The sequence below is a fragment of the Thunnus thynnus genome, chromosome 7, assembly GCF_963924715.1.
Source record: "Thunnus thynnus chromosome 7, fThuThy2.1, whole genome shotgun sequence".
Taxonomy (NCBI): domain Eukaryota; kingdom Metazoa; phylum Chordata; class Actinopteri; order Scombriformes; family Scombridae; genus Thunnus; species Thunnus thynnus.
In genome coordinates this window covers 8,147,557-8,174,231 of record NC_089523.1, presented here as the reverse complement: position 1 = coordinate 8,174,231, position 26,675 = coordinate 8,147,557, and the positions used below count along the sequence as shown (strand labels likewise).

Genomic DNA, 26,675 nt, shown 5'->3' with positions numbered 1-26,675 from the left:
AATCTCTTTCACAATTTCCCAGAGCACAAGGTAACATCTTCAAGTTGCATGTATTGTCCAACCAAGGGTCCAAAATACACTGACATTAAATTCAAAGTGTTTAAGCACGGAGAGAACAGCTACTTCTCACAATTCTGATGCTGACACCAACAAATGTCTGGAATTTTTGTTTGATGATTGACAAACAAATTAAGAATTCAATTGTTCAGTTGTTGATTATGTTTTTGATGATGGACTAATCCATTAAACAACTGATTGATTCAGTATTAGTATAGTGTTGTTTTAAAGCAATGCATTGTTATGTGAGATGTTAAGGATAGTTGATACCTTGATTTACTAAATCAGACACCCCTTGGCCAGAAGTCCAGACATACACATGATCAAATGTCACCTATAAGGCTCCCATTGTTTCATTTTCACATTGTCTGCTGTATTTTGCTAATTGGTGTCAGACAAATGGCTGGAGTTGATAACATCCATGTGAGGCTTGCATAGGTGATTGCTCTGTCACCCCTCTGTCTCCACGGTGTCATCAAGCTACCCGTAAAAACATAAAATGAGATGATGTAGGGGGTGAGAGACAGGAAAGAGGCCCCGGTGTCGAATGATAAATAACAAAGGCAGATGAAAGTGGAGAAAGACAAGACAGAGGATAGATGAATTGCTGCAGACATACATTTTAACTTTCACAAAGAGAAACTGGAATTTAGCGTTGTTGTTTACCCTCCAGAGAAACTGCAACCCCTGCACAATGCAATAAGATCCAACAGAACAGTCCTGCAATAATACTACTTATGAGAAAATGATAATACTCAGTTTTGGTTCAAATATGTGCATGAAAAACGCATTTTCACAGATTTACCATAACAGGCACATAATAGGTCCCAATGTGGGCTACTTGATCAACCATGTAAGTGTAGTTTCTGATAGTTTAGTACAAATTCAACCTCAACCATAAATGTACAGTAGCATTCCTCCAGCATACTATATGGTACTAAGCTATGACTATGAATATTTGGCACTGTATTCTGTCCTAAGATCAACACTATTATTGGATTATTCCTTTAAGATTATTCCAGCTAAAAATCTACCTTAAACAGTTTTCACCTCCTAATTCATTCCTATCAAATTCAGACAATTATGGTAGCATATTCAATGCAGCATCTGCATATACGGGGAACAAGTGTCTGTTTTGAATAGCTTGAATTAAATTGAATTGAATTGCTGTATAATTTATGGTATCTTGTCATGTGTTGTATAAGGGATGCACTAAACACGTGGCAATCACATAGAGCAAATATTGACAGGGGGAGAATTCAAGAGTAGTATTATTCAGAGAAACGTGTATTGATTATATATGTTACTGGAACTGTCTTATGCAAGAAACACAGATCAGCCTCAGCGGCTGTTGATTGCAGATGACAATGATTAACCTTGTACCTAATAACCCTGCACTCTTAGACTAGCTTTCACCCTGCAGATAGCTTGGGTCTGGTATGTCAGATAAGGCAACATTTTATTTCTATCATGGTTCGCCAATCACCACATAGAGATGCTTTTGTGGAATCATTTAGAAAGCACATTAATACACAAGGGTTAATAAAAAATATATGTAATATATGTATCCCCAAAATATTAAGAAATAAATCAATCATAAACCTTAAATATCACCCTACCATCTGCAATATTGGTCTGGTTTTAACTAGAATGTTAGTTTAAAGCACTTTACTGATCACTGAAAGAACACATTATGTCACCTTCTTTATATAAATAAGGCATTTAATTAACCAGAGCAAGTTTTTATATATTTTATATTATTGCGTTTAACTGATTTCACCACATACATTCACATTATATCAGTTTTTAATGAGAGAGCAGAATTATATATTACAGCAAATCAAAGAAAATTCTTTTGATAGGCAAGCTTTTGTGACAGAAAAGATTATAGTACCTGTGATATACATATATATGTATAATTAGAGACAACTCTATACTATGATCATTCCTGTTCCTCAAATTACATGAAGCCATGGTGACAAAGTCCACTGGTGACAGGACAACAAACAACAGCATGGCACAAACCAATCTTTGACCTATTAATCACAGCGCACACACGCACATGCACACACACACACATCCTAGTGCACACATATTCAAACACCAGCCACAAATTTTGTTATTCTATAAACTGAGATAAGTCTATTTTGATACTATGTTATGATACTAGATTACTGCACTATGTTACGTGGTATCATTTGGGTCTGTGGGAGTGTATGTGCATGCATATTTTTTATCCACAGCTTAGTGACAAAGTTGATTGCATCAAACTCAGCTCTAGTCACTGTCCTCTGTTTGCTCTTGTTTGCTTTTCTTGGCAGCCTTCTGGCAGCACTAGGACTGTAAATAATGTGGCTTTGCTATCATACGCACTCAAAGAAATGTCATGCAAAACCATTTGGTGGGGGTTCAACCGAAACTGTTGTTTGAAGTGTATGCTGCAAAAATGAGTAAAATAAAACAGGACCCAAGTATGGATCCCTGCAAGATACCTTTACTCAGGCAATGTGGAGAAATTTAGACTTTCTGTGGCAGCCTGTTCCTGTTTCATACCTATTTGCTTGTCTCAGTCTTTAGTTTTATTTATTTTGCTTTTATTTTATTTATTACCTTCCCTCTCTCCCTTTCTCCCGCTCTATTCCTGTCTTTGACTGGTATTATAAAACAAATAAATTTTCCATCTTGTCAACCCCTCCCTTGTTAGTCATATTCACATTTCTTTCCTAATTTAACCATCCTCATGACTCTATCTTCACACCAAGTTTCCTTTTGTTCATGCCTTTCATGTCTTCTGCACAACAGGAGAGGCTTGGTCAAAAGGCAAATGAGAAAGGCCTTTATCAAGCAGGACAAAATGCTAATAGTTGTTCCAGAATAAACCATCAAACCACAAGTTATAATGTCATGGTGTCCTCAAAAAAAGTGATTGATTTTTAGGTCCTGCCAAGAAATGTTTGTACTTCTGTAAGAGTTACAGTAGATGTATGATACTGATAACATATCTGTGACTGTGTGTGTGTGTGTGTGTGTGTGTGTGTGTGTGTGTGTGTGTGTGTGTGTGTGTGTGTGTGTGTGTGTGTGTGCTGAGTGATCTCCCAGCAGGTGACCATTGAACTCTCAACTCAGTCCCCTGCTGAGGGAGATGGCTGGGGGGTGAGGTCCACCTCCACGGAGACACACAACCCTCACACCTTCCCCCTCCTCTCTGCAAGGACTCATCCCTCACCCGGGCACTATAAAAAGTCTGCTCCTGCTGAAGTTATTCAGTCTCCTCACGAAACTCCACCAGGTAAGACAAGCAACTGCTGTGGCTGTAACTGGGACTTGGGCTGTAGAACGGGCAGTCAGCACATTGTAACTGTAGCAGGAGAACTTTTTGATCTGCCAGAGTGACTGAGTTTTCTGCACGCTGTAAGATTTGATGGAGTTGTAAATAAGTTTCTATGGCAGGAGGATAAGTTGTAAAGTTACAGTAGAGTTTATTCTAACTTTAATTGTGACTTTAAGAAATATAATTTAATTGATTGTAACTTTGAGAGAATGTTATTCAGCCTTTGGTGATATTTCAGCAGTTATCTTAACTTCAAGGATTTGTAAAAATAATCTCTCAACTCCAGTGCCTCTAGGTTGAGATTGTTTCTGAGTCCAGAGGGCTCACTAGCTAATTCTATGACCGTGTCTTATTGTAAAGGCTGGATCAGGATTAGGTAGAAGTCCAGAGCTAATCTGACAGAGCTGTCTCTAGATTGTAGCAATCCCTAATCTACCCAGATTACAGGTTCTTCTAATAGGCAGGCATATGTCTAGTGGTGAATGTATTTGGGCCAATTCTGGGATGAGTGTGTAGCTTTGAAGGTGTGTTAACTCTTAAGCCTGGTTATCTGGATACCTCAGGGGATTCAAGATTTATTGGATTAATGGGTTTTTGTTCATTTTTTTGTATAAAGATGTATTTGTAAAGATGTTTTATTAAAACTCATTTCAGTGTAATAATGTGAGTATAACCTGTGCATTGAATAATCAGCAACTGTTGCTTCTTTTTTCCTGTTTAGACCACCATCATGAAATTCGTTGCTCTTGCTCTCGCCCTTCTGCTGGCCGTCGGTGAGTACTGCACCTAGTGTTCTTACTGGAGGGAAAATACTTTAACATGAATACAGTGTTGAAAAGTTAGTGGATCAGTTTTTAAAAGCTGTATGTTGCTTGCTGTTGCGGTTTTCCCCTCCTTCCCCTTACTAATTTTCTTTTTTTTTTTCTTTCCTCCTCAGGCTCTCAGGGAGCTTCCCTGATGCAGGCTGATGCTCCATCCCAGCTGGCCCACGTCCGGGCCGCTATGGATGTCTACATGACCCAGGTCAAGGAGAGCGCCAAGAGAGCTTTGGATCAGCTGGATGACACTGAGTACAAGGAGCTCAAGTAAGGCTATGTCATTCTCCTTAGTCAGTTCCACTTTCTGTTTGCTTTAAGTAATTTGTCTACGCTCTTAGTCACTAGTTTATTCACCTTTCTGACTTTTTGCAGTTCTCAAATCACCATTTATGATGTGTTTATTTAATGTTTAGCTAAAATTGCATTGCTGTCCTCTATTCTGTCCTCTCCCAGGGAGCAGCTGTCTCAGCGCCTGGAGGACATGCACACTCAGATCAAGGCTCTGCAGACCTCTGTGTCCCCCGTCACTGACGGCATTGTCAAAACCATCTCTGACGCCACCGCTGGATTCCGTGCCGCTGTTGAGGCCGATCTTGAAACCCTGAGGACCGAGCTCGAGCCCAAACGTGCTGCTCTGAAGGAAGTCCTTGACAGGCACATCCAAGAGTACACCGCCCATCTGGAGCCCGTCGTCAGCGAGCACTATGCCAAGCACACCGCTGAGATGGAAGCCCTGAGGGCCAAGCTGGAGCCCATTGTGGAGGAGCTGCGTTCCAAGATTGCCGTCAACCTTGAGGAGACCAAAGCTGCCATGGCACCCATTGTGGAAGCTGTGCGTACCAAGGTCAGTGAGCGTCTGGAGGAGCTGAAGACCATGGCCAAGCCCTACGTGGATGAATACAAGGATCAGGCCAGGCAGATGTATGACCAGGCAAAATCCATCAAAACCGAAGACCTCACCGCCCTGAGGGAGAAGATTGCACCTTTGGCCGAGGAAGTTAAGACGAAGCTCCAGCAGATCATGGAGATCGTCCTTGCTTCTTTCCAAAGCTAAATCCTCTGTACCCTGTTCCTATAACTAACCTCACCTACCTGTCTGTAATAGACCCATTCCACCTTTCTCTCCATTCCCTCTTTCCTCACACATCCAGACCAACTCCCAAAAAGAAGCCAATGCCTAACTGATGCACTTCTTTGCAACAAATTGGCGGGACTCTCTCTCTCCCATGCAAACACCTTACTTTATGCGCACATGCTCAAGCAAACGCAAGCAAAGACACAGACACAAACATACTCAGCACACACATGCTTTACTCTTCACATACTATGACCATCTGCTTACATTTTGTGTAGGAATTGTGTGTGAATTATCTCAAGTGCCTGAACCTCTGTGTAATGATGCTTGTTTGATGAAAACTGTGCTTTGATGAAATACAGCTCAATAAACATCTGACTGTTTATACTACTTTGCTCTCTGACTGTAAATTTAAACATTTTATATGCCAGTTAGATATTACAATCCTACTCTTGTCTCTTAAACGATCACTAATGCAGAATAGAGTGTATATAACAATCTATAACACACTGCATTTCACTTTGTTATTACATCCATGTTGGCCCCCCAGAAACCAACATTATAATATAGCTCATTTTATTTAAACTATTAAAACCTATAATGCAGTTTAACAACAAAATTACCCTCGTAGGAATATAACAGAACACGGCCAGCTCTGTTGGAGTGTTTTTGACCTCAGTGAGCCTCTAAGGTCATGTCATGAAGACAGCATTTTGAGAGGTCATCATTGATCACAAGGTCCATTGGAAAAGAGCAATATTAATACAATCATTTCTACTTACGATGGGCATCCAATAACATATGAGATATTTCTGCCCGTGGTCCTGAAAGCTGTGATTAATGAGTCAGTGAGTCGAGGGTGCGAATTGGCCTATTGACAAACTTAAGTCTTGTTGTGCTTTATTAGGGAAAAACCCTCTTTTCTTCTTTGGATCCCTCAGGCTGGAACCCTTCAACACTGTCCCATCATAGAGCCACATAGGGCTACACACACACACACAAACACACCTGCACACATCACAACCACACTACTAAACACTAAACACTTCCACTGACATTTGTAATTAGCTAGCTTTGAATGATCAAGATCATATATCAAATCATTTGTGTCTTACTTTGAGTATTATGCATTACTGAGAGGTCTTCATGTGACACAAAGCCTTGCTTTACACAAACACACACACACACACACACACACACACACACACACACACACACACACACACACACACACCAGAGAAATTAGAAATAAGTCCAGCACCTAATCTTTCTATATTTGACAAAGTCTGATTTGTTGCATTTTGTGAATATGCTCAAATGTTTGACAACAAACCAAACCAGAAATATCTTTTCATTAAAGTTTCAGGGAATAACTGACTCTCCAATTAGTATGGTGTTGAAACTGCGCTCCAATAAAATAGGCTATGAATAATAAAAGCAGTTTGTTGCTGTCTTCATCTGTCCACACCCAGTAACTCTGGGCTGATCAGGATGTTAATAATGTGTTACTGGTTGGTCAAGACAAGCCCACATTTAGGCTTTAGGCTATGAGAAACAATAAGAAATGAATTTCTACATTTTCCAAATAGGTTTTGTGAGTGTGTGTGCATGTCTTCATAAATGTGTGAGTGTTTTTATGTGCACGCGCTTGTGTATTCACAGGTCTTGGGGCCACATGCATATACGTGCGTGCAGCTGTGATTAGTGCATGTCAGTGGCACTATGAGTATTTTAATGGATGAGGCAGGCATGGAGGTCCCCAGTGAGAGGCTCATGGTGTATAAAACCAGCTTGTTCCTGGACACAAACAGCCACTCCTAACACTTGGATGTACATCTACCGCAGTAGCTGGCACTGGACTGGGAGGAAGCCTGTGAAGATTTTTGCCTTCACTTCTATGCTACATAGCAAAATTGTGGGTTTGATTCCCGACTGGTCTTGATGTATTGACGGAGTTGCTACTTGTGGTCAGAAGTATTCATCTTGTGGACCCTCAGCCCCACAGCAAGGTCCACTCAAAGTATGGACGGTAAGTGTTTGTTTTAGGATCAAAACTAGCTGAGCTCACTGGAGAACATATTGATTCATATGATGATGATTAAAGGTTCAATCTGTGATCCAAATGTGGAAAAAAGTTCAACACACACCCCTCTTTTCACCCTCTCTTCTCTTCAGGTCCTCAGCTGTCTCGGAGCTGTGAACTGTCTCTGCCCTGTTGTGCAGACGGAGTGTCATTGTCGAGCGCTAAAGCCCCCCAAGTCAGTGGGGTCAGAGTTCAGCTGGAGATGCATGCACTTTGGCAGCAGTTTGACCAGCTGGGCACAGAGATGATTGTTACCAAAGCTGGACGGTAACAACAGCACTCATATTTCTATTCCTCATTATGTTGTTTTATCCTTTTATATTCTTTGGCGTCTCTTACCACATTATGTTCATTTATGTGTTTGTAAACTGCAGGAGGATGTTTCCAACATTCCAGGTGCGAATCTCTGGCATGGATCCTGCTGCTGAATATGTTCTGCTCATGGACTTCATCCCTGTTGATGATAAAAGATACAGGTAAGAGACACATAGAGGGAGGTGTGCAGTTCTTCGTGTGTAACAGAGACTAACTGTGTTAACGTAAATGATTTTGATCCGTTTAGCATTATTTGTCCCTCCGTTAGCTTCCTCTTACCTTATGAGCCTCATTTCAAACATTATACACATGCATGTGTGTGTGTGTGTGTGTGTCAGATATGCGTTCCACAGCTCATCCTGGTTAGTGGCAGGTCGAGCAGATGTTGCAGCTCCAAGCAGGATGCATTTCCACCCAGACTCACCAGCCCGTGGAGCCCAATGGATGAAGCAGACTGTATCCTTCGACACCCTCAAGCTCACCAACAACCTGCTGGATGACAACGGACATGTTAGTTAATGTCATTTTATATACTACAAGCAATATGCATTTATTTTTGAGTAGACAAATACCGTTACTTTACATAAATTAACATTTGTGCTAGAACATGTAGAAATGTTTTTAACTTGCTTGTTGTTTGTTTTCTCCTATTTATTCCTTGCCAGATGATACTGAACTCAATGCATCGCTACCAGCCGCGCTTCCATGTGGTGTATGTGGATCCGGCACCCAACAGCCATTTGAATGCATACAGGAACTTCTGCTCCTTCTCATTCCCTGAGACACGCTTCATGGCGGTCACCGCCTATCAGAACCACCGGGTAGGAAACCCAGGATGGGCTTCAAACTAATAATTACCCAGAGTTAGGGAGAAATTTCTTTACTTTTTATCTGATTTATTTTACCCCCATCTCCTACACCTCTCTCAGATCACCCAGCTAAAGATTGCCAGCAACCCCTTTGCTAAAGGCTTCAGGACTACAGACCCTCAGGACTGGTGAGTGTCATTCAGTCTGGTCTGAATCCAGCTTGCCTGATTAAGAAACACATCTTTCCCTGGATAGGCCAGTTGAAATCATGACTAGATCACAGTACATCTTTATCGCTGTTATCAGCTGGTAAATAGTGATAAGGCAGCTGTCTTGCTGATACCTAATCACTGACCTTTGTATAGAAAGAAGTGCATACATGGAAGATTTTTGGCCATTTAACTGTGAGATACATGGTTGTGGTGACTTATAGGAATTTAGATATATACAGTATGTGTATGTATGGGCACATATATATATATACACAAGTATAATATCATATATTATACTTGTGTGAACATAAACTGTATCTGTGTGGGGTGAATACTTGTTTGTGTGTATGTGTGTGTGTGTGTGTGTGTGTAGGGTGGGTAATTCCAGGCCCTTAGCAGTGTGGTGTCCACCAGAGGGCAGAGCTGAGACCCTCACCACCAAACCTGTAGAGGAGACAAGCTGGGGCTCAAAGACTTTAACCAGTGAGTATCTCTCTATTTGCAATACATGTTGAGTATAATGTCTCAGCATAATCAAGGCAATGGGAATGTGCATGGAAACTTTTGACTGGTACTGCATATTAATACATTTTCACAATAATGATATTGTTTTTCCTCCAAGCAAAGATTCAGCAATCAATAAAATTTTATACTTGTTCAGTTTCTTTTATCACAGTAGTCAGTTTGCTCCAATATCTTCTCTGTTCTTACACACTATTTTCTTCCCTGCTTTCCCCTGCCCTCCGGTAGGGATCATTAAAGTAACTTTGTAACTTATATTTGCTATTTTTCTTTTAGTCAGAGCATTGTTTTATGTGGTGGAAGTGTATCTGAATGCTAAGCAGACACCTCATACAAAATGCATGGTTGAAAAGAGACACTGAAGCACAGGTTAAAGTGGGCTTTGTGCTTTGACATCTTCCAGTCGCAGTAATAATCATTAATGTCTTACCACTCCCGCGATGGGTACATAGGCAGAATCTGATTAAGTCAGAACAGCAGTGGCCTAATGATTTAGATTTAATAGATAGGGGATACAACAAATTTAGTCTGACTGCTGATCAATACCTGTCCAACTGTGGTCTCCTGCATCCCTAGGACAGGAAGACTCAGCTCCGCTGTTAGTGGAGCAGAGTGGACTGTTCCACCCCTATAAAGACTCAGTTGGACTCAACATGGAGAGGAAAGATGGGGACAATATAGCAGCCCCTGCATCTTTCTTTTCCCCCCTCCCTTCCTACTGGGACTGTCCAGGATCATCGCATGAAAGAGGCAATCTGTCATAGAAGCCAAGTGACTGTGTTTTGAAAAAAACTGGACCTGCTTCTTCATCTGATGTAATGCAGTTTTATTGTGTATTTGATAATACATGTACATAGTTTGAGGTCTGCCATACAAAATAAATCTATAGGGATGCTATATAACTCTTCCACAGTGTCTATGACAATAGGATAGATATACTACAGTGATATAGGCTATAAATAATACCACAGCATATAATGAGAGCACTACAGAGTCATAGTGGAGTAATATGGATTGTAGCAGTACAGTGACACCACAGACACTGAAAAGTCTCACTAGTTATATTATTTCTTGTTACAAAATTTGTGCAACTGTAATGAAATAGTTTGTTGTTGAGATAATAAAAATACATTTTGAAATCATGGTCTCTGATTCTTCTTAAATTAGGCATAATACCTGTTTAGAAAAAAAGCAAATACTAACTTATATACTATCTATACCAGGGCACTCAATAGTCGTGCCATAATATACTGTTTTAAATACTGTGTGTATTTAAAAAAATATCTGTATACAAATACACATATGTGTGTATTTGAAACCATATAATGTGAATATATAGTTTGAATGACAGTAAACTTGAACTTGAACAAATAATATGGACCTAACTGTATGAAATCAGGTAGCGTGATTAATAATTAATTTAATTAATGCCTCAAATTAAAATGTGATATGGAAACAGACATTCTTTTGAGCCACACTGCATTGTGGTGAAAACTTCATTACCCAGAATGCAGTGTTATTTCCTGAAGAAGTGAAGCGACCCATGACCGACATTAGCGCTTTACCTTCAAACTAAAAGACATCATGAAATACAAACACACAATAAATAAACAAATAACGATGAGAAATCTAAATCAAAGTGTTCCTTTAGAAAAGTGTTCTGTAAAATAAAACTGAACAATGACAGATATGGAGCAGTTCCTTGAATCAGTGGTTCTCAAAGTGGGGCCCGGGGACCCCCAGGGGTCCTTGAGGGTGTTCCAGGTGTCTCCAGCAAAAAAGGGGAATAATCTATTTTCACTATAATCCCATTTATAATTGACACAATGACATAATGTATGACTATTTTGGTCATAGGTTTCAAACACTCTCTGTAATAAAACATCTGAGGGCAAAAACCTTGTCAGATGGGGGACCCTGGGACAAAATTTGGTCAAATGGGGGTCCGTGGTCTAATTTGTGTCAGTTCAGGGGTCTTTGACGTGAAAAGGTTTGAGAAGTACTGAGTTCGGGATTATTACTATCTTCTTTTTTGGAAATGCCCACAGGAAGTCGTGTGTTTTTGTATTGTGACTTGATGGCGGTGATGCTCGAGCTCTCGCAGCTCTGAGGATGCAGCGGGGCGGATGGAGGAGGAGGAGGAGGAGGAGGAGGTGAAAGACTGGAAGGCGGAGAACAGAATGAACGGGTCGGGAAAGGGGAAGGATGCGGATTACGGTAGCCCGCCGGCCAGCCTGCCTACCGACGATGGTTTTTCGGTCGTTTGACATGAAGACCCCGCAGGCCCGCGGTTTGCTGATACACTGAGCACGGAGGGAGAGCCTGTAGTTTAATTATTATTTAAATGATCTGTGACACCGAAGGTTGCTTGGCTACATTGTGAGGGTGATTTGATGTTGCATTAGGCCACATACTGTTTCGTAGTCTGAAATAGGTTTCTTCTCAGCCGTTTCATTTAATGTCATTTGACCGGAGAAAAAGAACAGAAAGTGACCCTGTCCCTCTACATATTTGTCGCTCATCATGGTTTTATCCGTCATTTTAGCATCATCGCCACCTGATCTCCTCTCCGGTGCCGCTGCAGACTGAATGTCAAACTGAACGGAGAGCCCTGAAGTCGAAACCAAACATACCAAAAAATTACAACTTCACTCTGCGTCGACATGGAGTCGTCGACGTTGTTGACAGCTTTGTTTACATGGACGACTTTGTTTGTGCTCAGCAGCGGTCAGTCCGCGCCGGACGCCTCGGGCCTGCCTCTAGCCATCCGCGTGCCACTGCGGCAAGGCGCTCGCGCTGAACAGCCATCGCCGCTGCCACCCGCCGCGGCCGTCAACCGCGAGCGCGGCAGTACGGGGAGGTTAGCTGCGCGCAGGCGGAGAGGAGCGGTGGCATCGGCGGGAGGTATCAGCTTCGTGGACATGATCGATAACCTGCGTGGGAAGTCCGGCCAGGGGTACTACGTGGAGATGGCCGTGGGGTCTCCTCCGCAGAAGGTAAAGTGTCTCTCATCTTGTCAAAGCACTCCTCGATGTATGATGTGAACAAACGTGCACAAGTAGATGTTTGGCCTATAAAACAAAACTAGCCTACATGACATCAGATATAAATGGCTAATAAATCAATAAAATCTCTATTTCAGCATTGTGTTTGACTGCTTATTATTTTAACTGCACACAAAGTCTGGCTCTGCTTGCAAAATGCAATTTTCATTATGATCCTTCACTCCTTGTCTTTCTCCCTCTCTTTCAATTTAATTTAATCTGCTTTATTGGCAAGAATGTTGCATTAAATAGCAGGTACTTCAGCCAGGTGCACTTAACTCAATGTGGTACAGCCTCAAAAATAAAGTAAATCCAATCCACTGTTCTTTATTGATATGCAAGTATGAAAGTGAAAAAGCAATATTATGAGAGCATTAACATATATTTTTCATTTATTACACTTTAACCTCAGCCTTGCAACTGACTCACTAGATCTTTGCTTGTGTTGTATCAGCTCTCAGATGTGCATCACTTTGGATAAAAGCGTTTGTTAAATGAAATTATAAATTGTAATTGTGTGTGTCTATGTGTGTTCCTCTCACTTTGTTTCAGTCAGCTACACAACAGGTTATAACATTAAAACAGATATATTAGAGTATCACAGACACGCTCCAAGGGCCTATGGGGATATTATGATCATATTATATTATATATTAAGCACGTAGTGACAAAGGGATAACACACCTGCAGTGTGTGTGTTCTTTATTAATATGAAGATCATCACACTTTTATGTTTCTAATGTAAGATTTCTGTGATTATTGGGTGAATTAGAAATCAAAGTGAACTGAATTGAAATTATTTCAAAATTTACAGTCCGATGGTACAATACCGTTGATGGCCCTGCAATGACAGATGGCCCGTGTGTGTGTGTATCTGTGAAAGTGAGAGAAAGGACTGAATGATACAGACAGATAATGGAACCATTAATTCTGCAGAGTGAGGAGTGCCAGCTGGGTGCAGCTGCGCTGTACAGGCTGGCACACAGAGGGGCGACGGATAGACGGAGAGGGAGAAAGTGATGAGGTGGTGGAAGAGGAGAAGAACGAGAGGGAGAAGGTGACAGAGAAAGTGAAACAGAAATTAATGAATGGCGAGAGAGAGAGAGAGAGAGAGCAAGGTGTGAATGATGAGTGAATGAAAGCAAGAGAAGATGGAGAAAGTGGGAGAAAGGTGGGAGTTTGAGAGAAAAAAACACAAGTGTGTAGGACAGAGGGAGGATGTGGGAGTGAAGCTGGGAGCTTTCAGGAAATACTGTAAAGGGAAAGATTACAAAGAGATGATAAAGGAGACGGCGGGCCCGAGGTGCTGAGCGGAGGTGTCACTGAGCCCATGAGAGACACTGATGTTTCCTATATCAAAGATAGTGAGAGACATTAAAAGACAGAGTCATATCTGCCAGGTCGGGAATTCTGTTGTCTACCACAGTGACTGGGAGCCAGGAAGAGCCAATCAGCAAAGACAGATAACACGCTGTTTTGCTGAATAGAGTGAATGTCCTTCAACCTGTGGAAGTCCCCACAATCTAGACCTGGGGATCATTTGAAATGTTTGATTCTAGTGGTGATATAATATAATGCTTATGTTTTGTTACTAATGTTAAAGCAATGCTTTTTTGACACCTTACTTTGAGAAATATAAAAATTCTTCTTCAAATCACTCTTTTTAATTAATAAAATATGATCTAAAATGGGCAAAACTGATCAAAAAGTGAGTAAAGAAAAGCAAGAATATGTGAATGTATTTAATGCCATCTTTCACTACTTGGCGGTCTCCTGGTACTCAGTGTTCGGTAGCAAAAAAGTATTGAGATTTGTGATCCCATGAGGTACGTATCCAAGCATGGGGGCCCTTCATTTCCTTTGAAAGTGGCTCACACAGTGCCTACCCCAAAAATGTTTACATCACGTCCTACTTACATTTCCATAACGCAAGTCTTATTGGGCTGGAGAGCATCACATGACCTGCATGTCAGGGTTTGGACACTGTGTCAAAAATCACCGCCACATATACGGGGGCTTGATCACCATGTAGCCTACTGTGACCTCTGATCTCAGGACAAACAAAAATTATAATTTCATTATCAGAATCTGTTGCTGTTATATCATTACTTCTATTCTATACAAGTTTGGAATTTACATTGAAACAACCGGGCGTGCAGATACATTTATTGCTTTGAGGTCTGAAATGAAAACCCATAAAATTGTTTTTTAAAGATCCCTTCCAGACATGTTTGAAGATATTTAAAAAAAACACTGTATAGTCCATTCTCAGTGTTTGTGCACTGGAGGCTTCAAGTTTCCACATCACACTTGTGTAAGTTGAATACTGGAACATAATTGCTTTCAAAATTGATGTGATGTCACAAATCAAACTCGTAGGTACCCTCCTCAAACTCAGATTTCAGGTGAGCACAGAGATGAATGAAGTGAAGCTCACACATCCAACTGAACACTGAAAAACACATTTATGACAGGAGGGAGACTTTAAATTTGGACATTGTAAGATGCAAAAATAAAGGTGACAACAACACACTGTGTATTTCTGACAGCATATTGAAAACGACCATATATGAGGGTGTATAGATTTCTGAGGAAAGCTGCACCTGTTTGGAGCCAAGCACACTAAGCCTGAGGGACATCAGGGAAACATGCCCTCTAGTACAGTAAAAACAGCAGCTCCAAGTCTTGTCAAGTGATGTATATTAATCAAGCAGAAAAGTGCAGGTCAAGGATCAGTGACCATCTCATTCATTAAAATGACCAGGCAGGAAAACCATATCTATAACCCCACACTGATAAGCCATCTGCAGGCCTTTAGCAAGTCTTAAAATAAACATGAATCAAATTATGTAAATGTATTTAAGGCCTTAAAAGCCCTCACATCCAGTTAAATAAAGCTTTATATAAACTAATTTATTAGTCTGCACATATAATAGACTAAAAGAGGCAGTAGGTTAAAGTACTGTGTAATTCAATGGTTCAGCAAGTGCAAAATGGCTTGAACTCGAATAAGTGCATAAGGAGAAGTGATGTGGTAGATATAAAGTTGTGGAAATTACCTCAAGTCGTTTACAGTAACTTTCAGATGTTATGGTAACCACTCGATGATTTCTCCTCCATAATGGCTGAAACGGACAGGCACTCTGCCAGAGAGGACAGGAAGACAGAGACAGAGAGCAGAGAAGGATGTGAGGTCTCTGTGTGTCAAGATGCAGCCTTTAGTGTTTGGTAGTGTTTGTGTGGTTGTGCGCAGTGCTGTGTCTAGGGCTAGGTGTATGTGTGTGAGCATGCATGAAAGAAACAGATCTATCCTGAGCAGTCAGCAAATTTCAGTCCAAGAGAGGAAGACAGAGTGTGTAGTTCATCATTACTGATGGTAGTGGTGTTTGGAGAGACAGTATATATAGGTGTGTGTGTGTGTGTGCGTGTGTAATGTATCATTGACAGGGATGTACTGTACATATGTGTGTGTTAGAAAAAAATGAATGAGACAGAGTCAGTATTTATTCTGGGCTTTCAGGCCCAGCCCTTGAGACAGTAGCACTTCTCTGGATATTTAAAGAGCCAATCCATTATTGAACAGCTTGCTGTGACTCTATGGCTGCCTGTCTCTTCATCTGTTTGGGTGTTTCTGTGCCATTTCGTCTATCAATGTGTTTTCTTCATCAATCAATCAGTCTGTCTAGTATGTGTCTATCTATCACACCGTCTACTAAACACACTAGCTCTACAGTGTGTTTAGTAGACATACTGTGTATGACTAAAAACTATGAAAATGTGTGAATAATACAATGTATGCATAGTGTGTAAAACCACAGCAGCATAAAGAGAAAAATGAGACAAATGACAAAGGTATTATATAGTTTATATTATAGTATGAAATTATGTGTTGCATGGAGATAACAGACAAGTACAGAAATATGACACACAGTAGTTTATATGGGTAATATATAATATAATGCGTGTAGGTTTTGTATGTCTGTACTCATCACCGTCTGCCAGTGTGCTCCATTCACACATTCACTGTCTGTTTTGACTGATTGCGCAAAATATGATACTTACATGGAGATGCAGCCTGAAGAGGAGGAGAATGGAGAGATGGGGAGTAGAATGGGCAACCTGAGAGGAGTGGAGTGTTAGAGTGGAGACAGAGAGGGGACAGTGAAGGACATTTAGGGCAACAGGAAACAGCACAGGACGCTACAAGGAAAGAGAAATGGATATAGAGAATGACTGGGAGATGAAAACAAGACTAAGTGAGAAGTGAATAAGAGAGAAAATTCGGCTAAAAAATATATCATACAAGGCCATCGATATCTTAAAAAAATGGAGGTGTCAGTATCAGACGTTAAAAAGCCCACAGCAGTCTGACTCTGTTTTTCAGTGCAGCAGGGAAAATTGTTTTACAGGATGTCTCTGTCTCCAAGGGAGCCAAGATTCAGATTAAACTTGCCCTTCAGAGATTGAACATAATCAATTTCACAATGTAACCTTAGCATCCGTTTTACAAACCTATTGATTTGTGCAGAATGCATCCAGCATATATTTAATAAGTTGCTCTCTCTCTCTCTCTCTCTCTGCCTGTCATTCTCTCTCTGTCTCCCTGCATTCATTAGCTGAACATCCTGGTGGATACAGGAAGCAGTAACTTTGCTGTCGGGGCAGCTGCTCATCCCTTCCTGCGCAGATACTACCACCGCTCACTGTGAGTAGAGACAAAATCAGTGGTAAAACTGGATGAAAAAGCGCCAAGAATCAAATTTGTTGTACTATTTAAAAACATCAGATACATTTTTTTTTAAGATTGTTGGAAAGTAAAACTCCTCCTCTGTCTCATTCACAGCTCCACCTCGTACCGTGACCTCGGCAGAAGTGTGTATGTTCCTTACACCCAGGGTCGCTGGGAAGGGGAGCTGGGCACCGACCTTGTCTCTGTGCCACATGGCCCAAATGCCACGCTGCGTGCCAACATTGCTGCAATCACCCAGTCAGATCGCTTCTTCATCAATGGATCCAACTGGGAGGGAATCCTGGGACTGGCTTACGCCGATATAGCCCGGGTAAGAGCAGCCTGTCCCTTTGTCAGTTAGCTCAGTGTGAAACCTCACAGGGCACTTTTGCACATTGGCGCCTTCAGTTGGTAAAACATTTGATGACAGTATCCAGAAATCATAGTCTTTTCTATTTTAGTCATTCTTCCTCTTTTACTTGCATTTTACCAAATTGTTACAGTAAAATACACAAACCCAACTGCTGGTTGAGACTGAACATGAGACTGTTCAGGTACAGGACGGTCTCTATGAACACTAGATCACTGCACTACCCGCTGGTGAAAGAAGAAAGGTGGGCTGATGAAGCTGCATGAAACATTTTAAAATTTTACTTAAAGCTTATTGTAAAGGTAATATTCTTCATTATGCCCCAGGAGCAGTTACACTATTTGTTTATTAGATTACTTTTCTCTGGAACTCCCAACATACATAGTTTCACCTCAGCATTCATTCAAAAATGCTCAGAGAAACCGAACAGAGGTGATGTCTTTATGGATGTTGGATATATTTTTTTCTTTTTGGATATATATACTTAAAATTAAATTGTATTACTGTTGAAATTCACTGCAATACTTGTAGGAAAAGTAATATAAGATTGTAAACACTGGAAAGGAGAATTAGGAAAAAGAGAGGCAGGATGAAACCTGATTTAACAACAATTATGTTGTTTGGACGATGGTATTGTAGAGCAGGAGGAGGTTTATTTAATCTTTTGGAAATTCAAAACTGAAAGCTAAAAACAGCATTATGGTTCGGCCATTCAGCAGTAAAGCTACCCTACTTACTTCTCTCTCTCTCTCCAGCCTGACGAGACATTGGAGCCTTTCTTTGACTCTCTGGTTCGCCAGACGCCTGTCCCCAACCTCTTCTCTCTCCAGTTGTGTGGAGCCGGCTTTACCCAAAACTACTCCCTGGGCAGTTCTACTGTTGGCGGCAGCATGGTGAGACACACAGACACACAAATCATCCAGTATCACATTTGGAGCCAGTATTGGATAATCTTTATCCCTGTTCTCTTAGATCATTGGAGGAGTGGATCCGTCACTGTATGTAGGAGAACTTTGGTACACTCCCATCCGCAGGGAGTGGTACTATGAGGTCATTATCGTTCGCATTGAGGTAAATGGGCAGGACCTCAACATGGACTGTAAGGAGGTGAGATCTGCCAACTAGATAGAAGGCTGCAAAAACCAAAGAATAACTTCTTGGTCAGCTATTGATTCTAAAAGATTTGTAATTTTGACTATTTCTCTGTCTATTACAGTACAACTATGATAAGAGCATCGTGGACAGTGGAACCACCAACCTTCGACTGCCTAGAAAAGTCTTCCAGGCTGCGGTCAAGGCTATTGAAGCGGCTTCTTCGGTCAGTCCCTACTATACCATAAATACAGTTATATCCTTATTATCTTCTGTGTCACATTTCCTCGCTCTGTTGCTTCCGCTACCCCAGTTATTAAGCATTATCTTGCGATAACCAATGAAAGCAAATGATAATGTTTTACCCCACACTGAAAAGCTTCAGACTCATTTTATTAGACTGATATCTTAAAGCAGGAATGCTCTCAAATTTGTATGAATGAAAATGTGAAAGACCACCAAGAAGAGCACTGATGTGGACAGTACATTATCAATAAGCCTGTGGTTGATTAAGAACTCATAATATACAATATTTAGATCTGACTACATTTTCAAGTCACTCTTATTTGAGTAATGAACTGTATTATGATATACTTCAAATTTAAGGTCAAAATTGCAGTTAGGGCTTTAAAAATAATACTGCAGGTATCTTTCCCTAGCGTGCCCACTGCATGTTTGGATAGGCTCCAGCCTCCCTCATGACCCTGATTGTTAACGAGCAGTTATGGAAAAGGAAAGAATGAATGTCCTCCTGACCCTGTTTTCCAGACAGAGCAGTTTCCCTCTGGGTTCTGGCTGGGGGAGCAGCTGGTATGTTGGCAGGCCGGCACGACACCCTGGCACATCTTCCCAGTCATCTCCCTCTACCTGATGAGTGAAAACCGTAACCAGTCGTTTCAAATCTCCATCCTGCCACAGGTAATTACAGTATCTTGTACTGGCTGCATCAAGCAGGAGTTCACAAATGTTTTCAGATCTGAGATTGTCTTTGTGATAACACTTGTCGCATGGGACTGTACAAAGTAATATCTGTCAAAATGATCAGTAGCTATTATGATTCACTTAACCTGCATTCATGGATGGGAAAATTTAATTGTAGTCTTGTCCAGTGCTAAGAAATTTGAAGTGAACCAGTTAGACACTGTCAGGGATGGGTGTTTAATTTTCCTTCTCAGCCTCAAAAAAAGTTACAACATTTACTGAAAATTCAAATAACTTTGTCATTTCTGTAAAGACAAAGTTACCCAGGAGTCGTCGTGTACATCCTCTGTAGGTCTTGGGTGATTTCGTTGACTGCCTGTAATCATGAATATGTGCAGAGTTTTCTTTTCACAGTGGAGTCTGGTCACAGTAAGTCACCTCATCCTTCAACCGTACTCCTTTGTGTAATCCTCAGTGGATGAATGCCTGGCTAGGTGGCATGAGGAAAAAAAGTAATGACCGCATTTCAAAGAGAATTTCCTTTTGAATATATTTTCTAAAGCTTTTCATGCTTTTCACAAAGCTCTGAAAAGTCACTAAAAGTTTTTTATTAAAAGCCACTCAGAAGGGGTGCCCTGGTGGCCTAATGGTCAAGGCGCATACGACATAGGGAGACCTGTGTTGCATGTCATACCACTGTCTCTCTCTCTCCCCCTAGTTTTTTGTCTCTACACTGTCTTTCAAATGAAGGCAAAAAGCCTGAAAAATATAATCTCAAAAAAGCCGCTCAGAAAGGCCTTGATGGTTGTGGACTGAATAAGGTTTGACAAAGAGATTTAGAACTGAGGTTCAGTGCCGTAAACCTGTGGGAGGCAAGTGACCTTGATGAAACGCTTGAGAAAGGTTTTTACTTTCTTTGTCTTCTGTTCTCATTTCTACAGCAGGAACATACTAACAATACATCAGGACATACAGTCACATACATACAATTAGTTTTTTGTTTTTTTTTACCATAAAAACACATTATCAACAAAATAAATGTTAAGGAGCCCTTAAATTTGCTTGAAAAGAAGCCCAAGATGCCCTCTGGTGGACAAACAATGTAATGGCACCAGTGTTTCTGGATTTTTGCATTTTTCTTGCATTTTATGTTATTGTGGCTGATACCAATATATTTTTGATAAGCTCAAATCAGCCAACAATGAACACACAAATGAGAACACAAAAACATTTTTACTTCTCATTCCAGCTGCTTGTGTCTCTTTCTTTACCATCCCAATTCAAAGTCCATGAAAAAGGCGCATAGGACATATTTATATGTCTTATATGTCTTGTCCCCTTTCTTGTTTGTCATAATCCATATATAACCCTACTTAATTTTTCTTCCTCCCTCTGTTTCTATGCAGCAATACCTGCGGCCAGTAGAGGATGTAGCCTCGGCCCAGGAGGACTGCTATAAGTTTGCCGTGTCGCAGTCGAGCACTGGGACAGTTATGGGCGCTGTCATCATGGAGGGCTTCTATGTGGTCTTTGACCGAGAGAAGAAACGTATCGGCTTTGCTGTTAGCACCTGCCACGGTGAGGAAGAGAGGAAGGAGGGATGAGGAGGGGAGGGGGAGAAGGAAAATGGATTCCTATAATTAAAATGATTTATGGTTTGTAATGTCAGGAATGAAATGTGAACAGTGGAAGAAGTACAGTGGCTACCAAAAAGGGGAGAAGAAAAAGGATAAAGAATAAAATGCAGGATATGTCTTGAGGATGTCTTAGTTTATTTACAGCACTAGTAGCATGGAGTGTCTGTTATCCTGATCAAATACAATCCAATTCTCTCCCATTTCCAGTTCACGATGAGTTTCGCACGGCCTCTGTGAAGGGCCCGTTCCATGGCGTCGACCTGGAGGACTGCGGCTACAACATCCCCCAGACAGACGAGTCCACTCTTATGACCATCGCCTACATCATGGCGGGTATCTGTGCTCTGTTCATGCTGCCACTCTGTCTCATGGTGTGCCAGTGGCGCTTCGCCCGCTGCCTCCACCCACATGGGGACTTTGCTGACGACATATCACTCCTTAAGTGAACAAGGAGAAGACAGGGACAAAAGGAGCCATGAAGACCTACACTTGAAACACTGGACCGAGCTGGATTGTGGTAAAAGGGATGTACAATGTTATAAAATGGTGCTGTTGAAAGAGAGTTTTGAGAAAGTTTTTCAGGAATATAATATATAAAAATATAGGAAACGCAGGCATACAGTGAACACACAGTGAGCCCAGCTGCTCTCAAATGAGAGAGGATAAGAGGATTACTAGAGCCATTACTGACATAAAGGAGGAACAAGAGAAAGTCGGTCTCATCACAGGCAGATCTGCCTCTTTCCTGTAAACTACCTATGCAGATTAGATCAGCACAGAGGTGGGAAAATAAAGTGAAATAAAAAAATCTTCCTATTGTTATAAACAGCGTATAAATAGACCACAGAGATGCATCAGATATGGAACTTCTGAAGGTCTCTTAACACTGCAGAGCTCCACGTGTGATTTTGGCTTTGGGGAAAATTACTGGGCAAATATAATTTACAAACATGAAGCAACTGGTGACCTGGATGTGCATACAAGATGAGAATCCATCATGGACATGGTTTGTTATGGTATGATTTGAACATACCGTATGAACGTGTGTGCGTTTATAGATCTATTTGTTGCTTACGAGTAAATGAAACAAGTTTGATATGTGTGAGCATGCCTGTATGTATGTGTGCATAGCTGTATTGTAAGTGAAGAGTATACCGGAAGATTTTATGAAAATGAAGATGACACTTATGAAAATGATAACTACTGAGTATGAATAGCGTCTATGAAATTACACTATTTTGCAAACGCCAGCAAAGAATTCTGCAATGCAAATTAGTAAGCATAAACAGGTTGATTTGATGAAATAACAGCATTTTACTGTATGAAATCGGTTTTGCTTAATATGAAACAGAGACTACTGAACAGTCAGTATCAGATGTCACTTTTTCTTCTTCTATTGATAGCTTAAATGTATCTATTGTACATAAGATTTGTGCATTCCAGATCTTCTATTTGCGCAGGCACATAAAAAACACACACACACACACACACACACACGAAACACATTGCTTATCCTTGCAAACTACTGCTGCACCATCTGATGATTTGCACACGTGACAACACATTACATGTTAACAAACCGAGACTTAATAGGGCTTCTCTCACAGACACAGAAACAGCCTAACTCACTACATCTTTCTATGGGGACCATATATGCTTGGACAAGGAAACCAGCCCAAAGTATGTTACACACTAAAGAACACAATGTATGTCTACAAGGGACAGTTTGTATTGTCTCTGAGCAAGCTGTAAATAGAAAAACTCAGAACTGTATATTTATCTGTCAGGCGCTGGCAGCACTGTTGAACCAATAAAGTACTTATTGTAACTGTAACATATGATTCTGATTTCTTTGAACAAAACTTTGACCACTAACTCTAATGTATATACTGATATCTGATATATTTAAAGTTATAATCTTGAAGATTTTCATTTAAATAAATGTTGTTAAGTCACTGAATGAGGTAACACAATGGTGATTGAGCCTATGGCCTGCTGATGAAAGCTCTTGAATTTGCAATACTATATGATGATCACACAGCGACACTGGATCTCTGAGAGTGAGTTCCAAAAACACACCTGTAATCACTACCTATCACCATATGGTGCCGCCAAAGAAAACAAGGTTGCCAGTTAAAATTTGACCTTTTCAATGTTAAAAATAAATAAATAAATAAAAATAAGGAAAGGATTAGTAATGAATCTTTATAAGAATAAATATGACATGAACTGTGCATACCTGAGCAAAAATGAAAGGCCATTAATGTTACATTGCTGGCCAATACGGTATATCAGTTTAATTAAGCTGAATAAGAATCATCTCTCAAATGGCTTCTTTCACCTTTTAAAAAACTTAAAATTTTGCTTTTGTTGGATGCTTTACATCCTTTAATTTTTCTGTTTTTTAATGCCCAAAAGGTGTAATATCTCCAAAATTCAGTTCACTAATTATTTTACCTTTTTAGTGAGGGTAAATATATTTATTGGTACAGCCAGATTTAAAAAAGATATGCATGGTAAACATGTTAACATAGTAAATGTCTGAAATAATGTATAATGTCTTAAATATCTGGAAACTTTGTTTTTGTGTCTTATGGAAATTTAATTTTTTCTTTTTTTGCATTTTCAAACTTCAGTTTCCTCAAGGCTGGATTGTTGTTTGGTTTGTGGTCATGTGAACAGAAATTTAGTTTTAAATAGGCATCATTAAATTACAATATCAACTGAAAGGATGTAATGTGTATAGCACTTTTCATTCATAGTGAAACTCAAAGTGCTACAGCATTAATAACATAGAACACACAACATAAAGAAAATAGTAATAAGAGTTAAGATGAAAAAGCCTTCCTGAATAGAAAGGATTTTTTACTTTTTACTGTCCAACGGTGGTGTGGCGGCACTCTAAGAGGACAGTGGGATCCACAATGTCAAATGCAGCACTTAGGCTAGGTCAAGGAGAATAAGTAGAGAAGGGGACCCTGCATCAGCTGCCATCAGCAGGTCACTCACAACCCTGAGCAGAGCTGTTTCAGTTTCCTGTTCTGTTTCAGAACAGGAAAGGGAGGTTGGAGAAAGGTCTGCAGCTGGCAAGAACTTCTGGGTCCAGGGTGGGTTCCATAAGGAGGGGGTGGATGACTGTGACCTTTGAACACTATCGGTTTGAAGGGAGAGGTTTGCAGCTTTGGCAATCAGGGGGCTGTGATGTATGATTTGAGCAGAACTGTGGGAAATGGGTCCACAGCACAAGTACAGGGTTTCAGTGATGACTAGGTCAAGTGTGTGCCCCCTGGGAGTGAGTAGGGACATCAACATGCTGATTCAGGCCAAGACACTCAATCAGACTTAGGAGCAGCACTGCCATGAACTATGGAGGTTTACATTTTAGAGCAAGGCATTCAATAGAAGACAGATCAGGCATTGGCAGGGGAGACAGTTTTTCATGTAACAATGGCCAGGAGGGCCTCTTTTAAATCTGCATGTCACAAAGTCAGTGGAGCTCCCTCTAGTGGGATAACTGTGGACGTCGCTGACCCGAGAAAAATTAGATATTTGGGTACCACATTATTGACAATCCTGTGAACAGCACACATTTTTATCTATGATACTCTCTCCTCCACTCTGAGCCAGTTGAGACTAATAAAATGATCAGGGAGAAGATGTGCATGGAGTTTAAGAATCAACCTAGTTTGTTTTGAGGGGTCTGTAGCTCCAAAATAAATAAATAAATAAATAAAATAAAATAAAATAAATACATAATAATAACATAACAGAAAAAATAGGGCTGTCTCAGATTAACTTAAACATATCTAGTGATGAAAACAACTTGAGAGCTTTCTTGTCTTCAAGTCAAGAGTTTTAACTCCTTAATCCAATGGTCATTTATGCATAAAAAAACTTCTCCAGTAAAAACACAATATTGAGAACAAAGTCCAAGTTCCTGTTTTCAACAAAAACACCAGACTTGACTGTCCTCACTGCCAAGGGTGACAACTCAATCTCCTTGGACTATAGCCAGCTCTGCTTGTCACTCCAGAAAGACTGCACTGATTCACAATGGAAAAACACATTCCAAACTTCCCTTTCACAAAGTACACAGTTATTCTCATAACAAATTAATCTCATTCTCAAGAATTCGTTCGCTGGTTAAATCTCACGTAATATTTTGAAGTTTACTTCTTTTACCTTACTGTGTTAGGGTAACATTCCTTTAATAGTATGTTTCTAATATCTATTGGTACATGTATTGTCATAACAGTCAGTTCCTTCGATGCGGAGTTGCCTCAGCCCGGGAGAGGTCTCCATGAATGTGACGTGGTCTGTTTCACACAAAAAGTACACGCCGTCTGAAGGAAATAGAGATAAATGCCACCCTATTTTTTCATTTGGGGGCAGCATAGTACCTAAGAGCCACTCCGTTATGGCTCTGGTCCAATCAGGTGGCACGTACGACGTTTGCGCAACTGCTGTATGACGTCAAACGTCCAGGTTGCGACTTGTGTGTTACATACGGAAATGAGATGACAAGCTGATCGTTACTCGAAAAATTCACAAGAAATCGATGAGAAGAACGGATTAAGCGAAAGGTAAGATCCAACTGTATGATCGCAGTTCATTGTCATGGCGACTGATTCGTCTTATTACACGTAAGAACGACGGTGTCGACAGTTAGCCTCAGGACTGTGGCTAACTTACTGTGACAACAACAACAATGCTCCGGTTGAAACTCGAGTCCCACTCCAAGTTCTGCCTTCATTCTGTTGTTTTGAGTGTATACTGATGAACGTTATCTTAATAAAGCTGTAGAATGAAGACGCTGTCACTTCTCGCGGTTTTTCTCACGGTTTATTAACATATATGCCTAGCCTCAGGTATTTTTCAAACTAGCTAGCTAGCAGACCTACGAGCGAAACAAAAACTAAATGCAGCTAAATGCAGAGCTGATAGCTTCCTACGCAGCCAGCAGGTTTGACTGTAGCTTGACAGCAAATTCTGGCAGGTATCAGGCGATTTATACAATAATATAATATGATAATTAAGTATCTAAACAGCTGTCGGTGGTAATGTCATTAACAGCCAGGCTGTTGTTGTTAATGTTGACGTGCTTCAAATGGTTGAAGAAAAGTAGCAGTCTGAGAACATCTCCATCTCTATTTCTCATGGATTATCCTAATGTATCATTTACAATGTGTCAGATGTGGCTGCAGAGCAGTGACACTAAAGCAAGACAGGTCCTGGGGCCTCTGCTCGACAAATTATTTCCACTAACTTAACTACTCATATCATATCAGTTCATATCAAAGTCAGATCAGAGGGTATGAGGTGGGAGTATGTGACGTTTGCCAAAGAAGGTCCAAAAACATGGTTAAATTAGTAATGCTTGTCGTCCCAGGTAGACTACTTCGGGTTTTTCATTGGCTTTTCCACTAAAATTATACATGCATGCATTACTCACCTTGAAATATTACAGAAGGGCCATGTTAGGGACACGAAATGGTGTATTGATGTTTCATATGAAAGTAGATGTGTGTGTTTCAGTTTTGTCCTTTATTTTCATAACACACCACTGCTAATGGAATAGCAGTATCTGATGTATCCACGCAGTATTAATCAAACAGGCTATAGCCACAGCTCTTTGAACTGGTGTTGAGTCAGTGTGATAC

General features: G+C 40.6%; 3 protein-coding genes across 3 annotated transcripts; all 3 read left to right on the top strand.

Moving 5' to 3' along the window:
• The first annotated feature begins 3,252 nt into the window (after positions 1-3,252).
• Positions 3,253-5,671, top strand: LOC137185769 (apolipoprotein A-I-like). The gene is made up of 4 exons (XM_067594120.1): positions 3,253-3,346; positions 4,110-4,161; positions 4,326-4,473; positions 4,660-5,671. Exons 2-4 carry the CDS (start codon positions 4,119-4,121, stop codon positions 5,258-5,260), a joined length of 792 nt encoding a protein of 263 aa, XP_067450221.1. The 5' UTR covers positions 3,253-3,346; positions 4,110-4,118; the 3' UTR covers positions 5,261-5,671.
• Positions 5,672-7,303: 1,632 nt separating this feature from the next.
• Positions 7,304-8,680, top strand: LOC137186851 (T-box transcription factor TBX1). The gene is made up of 6 exons (XM_067595886.1): positions 7,304-7,310; positions 7,457-7,631; positions 7,739-7,840; positions 8,018-8,189; positions 8,345-8,500; positions 8,609-8,680. The coding sequence occupies exons 1-6, from the start codon at positions 7,304-7,306 to the stop codon at positions 8,678-8,680; spliced, it is 684 nt and encodes a 227-aa protein (XP_067451987.1).
• A 2,662-nt stretch (positions 8,681-11,342) lies between these two features.
• On the top strand, positions 11,343-22,849 carry bace1 (beta-secretase 1). Its single transcript, XM_067594119.1, has 9 exons — positions 11,343-12,218; positions 16,883-16,971; positions 17,110-17,326; positions 18,121-18,258; positions 18,338-18,472; positions 18,582-18,683; positions 19,226-19,375; positions 20,785-20,956; positions 21,223-22,849. Exons 1-9 carry the CDS (start codon positions 11,886-11,888, stop codon positions 21,459-21,461), a joined length of 1,575 nt encoding a protein of 524 aa, XP_067450220.1. The 5' UTR covers positions 11,343-11,885; the 3' UTR covers positions 21,462-22,849.
• The last annotated feature ends 3,826 nt before the right edge of the window (positions 22,850-26,675 follow it).

What these genes read in the sequence shown, in the direction of transcription:
- bace1 (XM_067594119.1), top strand. Translation starts at nt 11,886, where the DNA reads ATGGAGTCGTCGACGTTGTTGACAGCTTTGTTTACATGGACGACTTTG. An exon ending in CTTACGCCGATATAGCCCGG is followed by an intron (nt 17,327 to 18,120) that starts GTAAGAGCAGCC and finishes CTCTCTCTCCAG; the next exon opens with CCTGACGAGACATTGGAGCC. An exon ending in CTACTGTTGGCGGCAGCATG is followed by an intron (nt 18,259 to 18,337) that starts GTGAGACACACA and finishes CTGTTCTCTTAG; the next exon opens with ATCATTGGAGGAGTGGATCC.
- LOC137186851 (XM_067595886.1), top strand. An exon ending in GTTGATGATAAAAGATACAG is followed by an intron (nt 7,841 to 8,017) that starts GTAAGAGACACA and finishes TGTGTGTGTCAG; the next exon opens with ATATGCGTTCCACAGCTCAT. An exon ending in TGCTGGATGACAACGGACAT is followed by an intron (nt 8,190 to 8,344) that starts GTTAGTTAATGT and finishes ATTCCTTGCCAG; the next exon opens with ATGATACTGAACTCAATGCA.
- LOC137185769 (XM_067594120.1), top strand. Translation starts at nt 4,119, where the DNA reads ATGAAATTCGTTGCTCTTGCTCTCGCCCTTCTGCTGGCCGTCG. An exon ending in CGCCCTTCTGCTGGCCGTCG is followed by an intron (nt 4,162 to 4,325) that starts GTGAGTACTGCA and finishes TTTCCTCCTCAG; the next exon opens with GCTCTCAGGGAGCTTCCCTG. An exon ending in ACTGAGTACAAGGAGCTCAA is followed by an intron (nt 4,474 to 4,659) that starts GTAAGGCTATGT and finishes GTCCTCTCCCAG; the next exon opens with GGAGCAGCTGTCTCAGCGCC.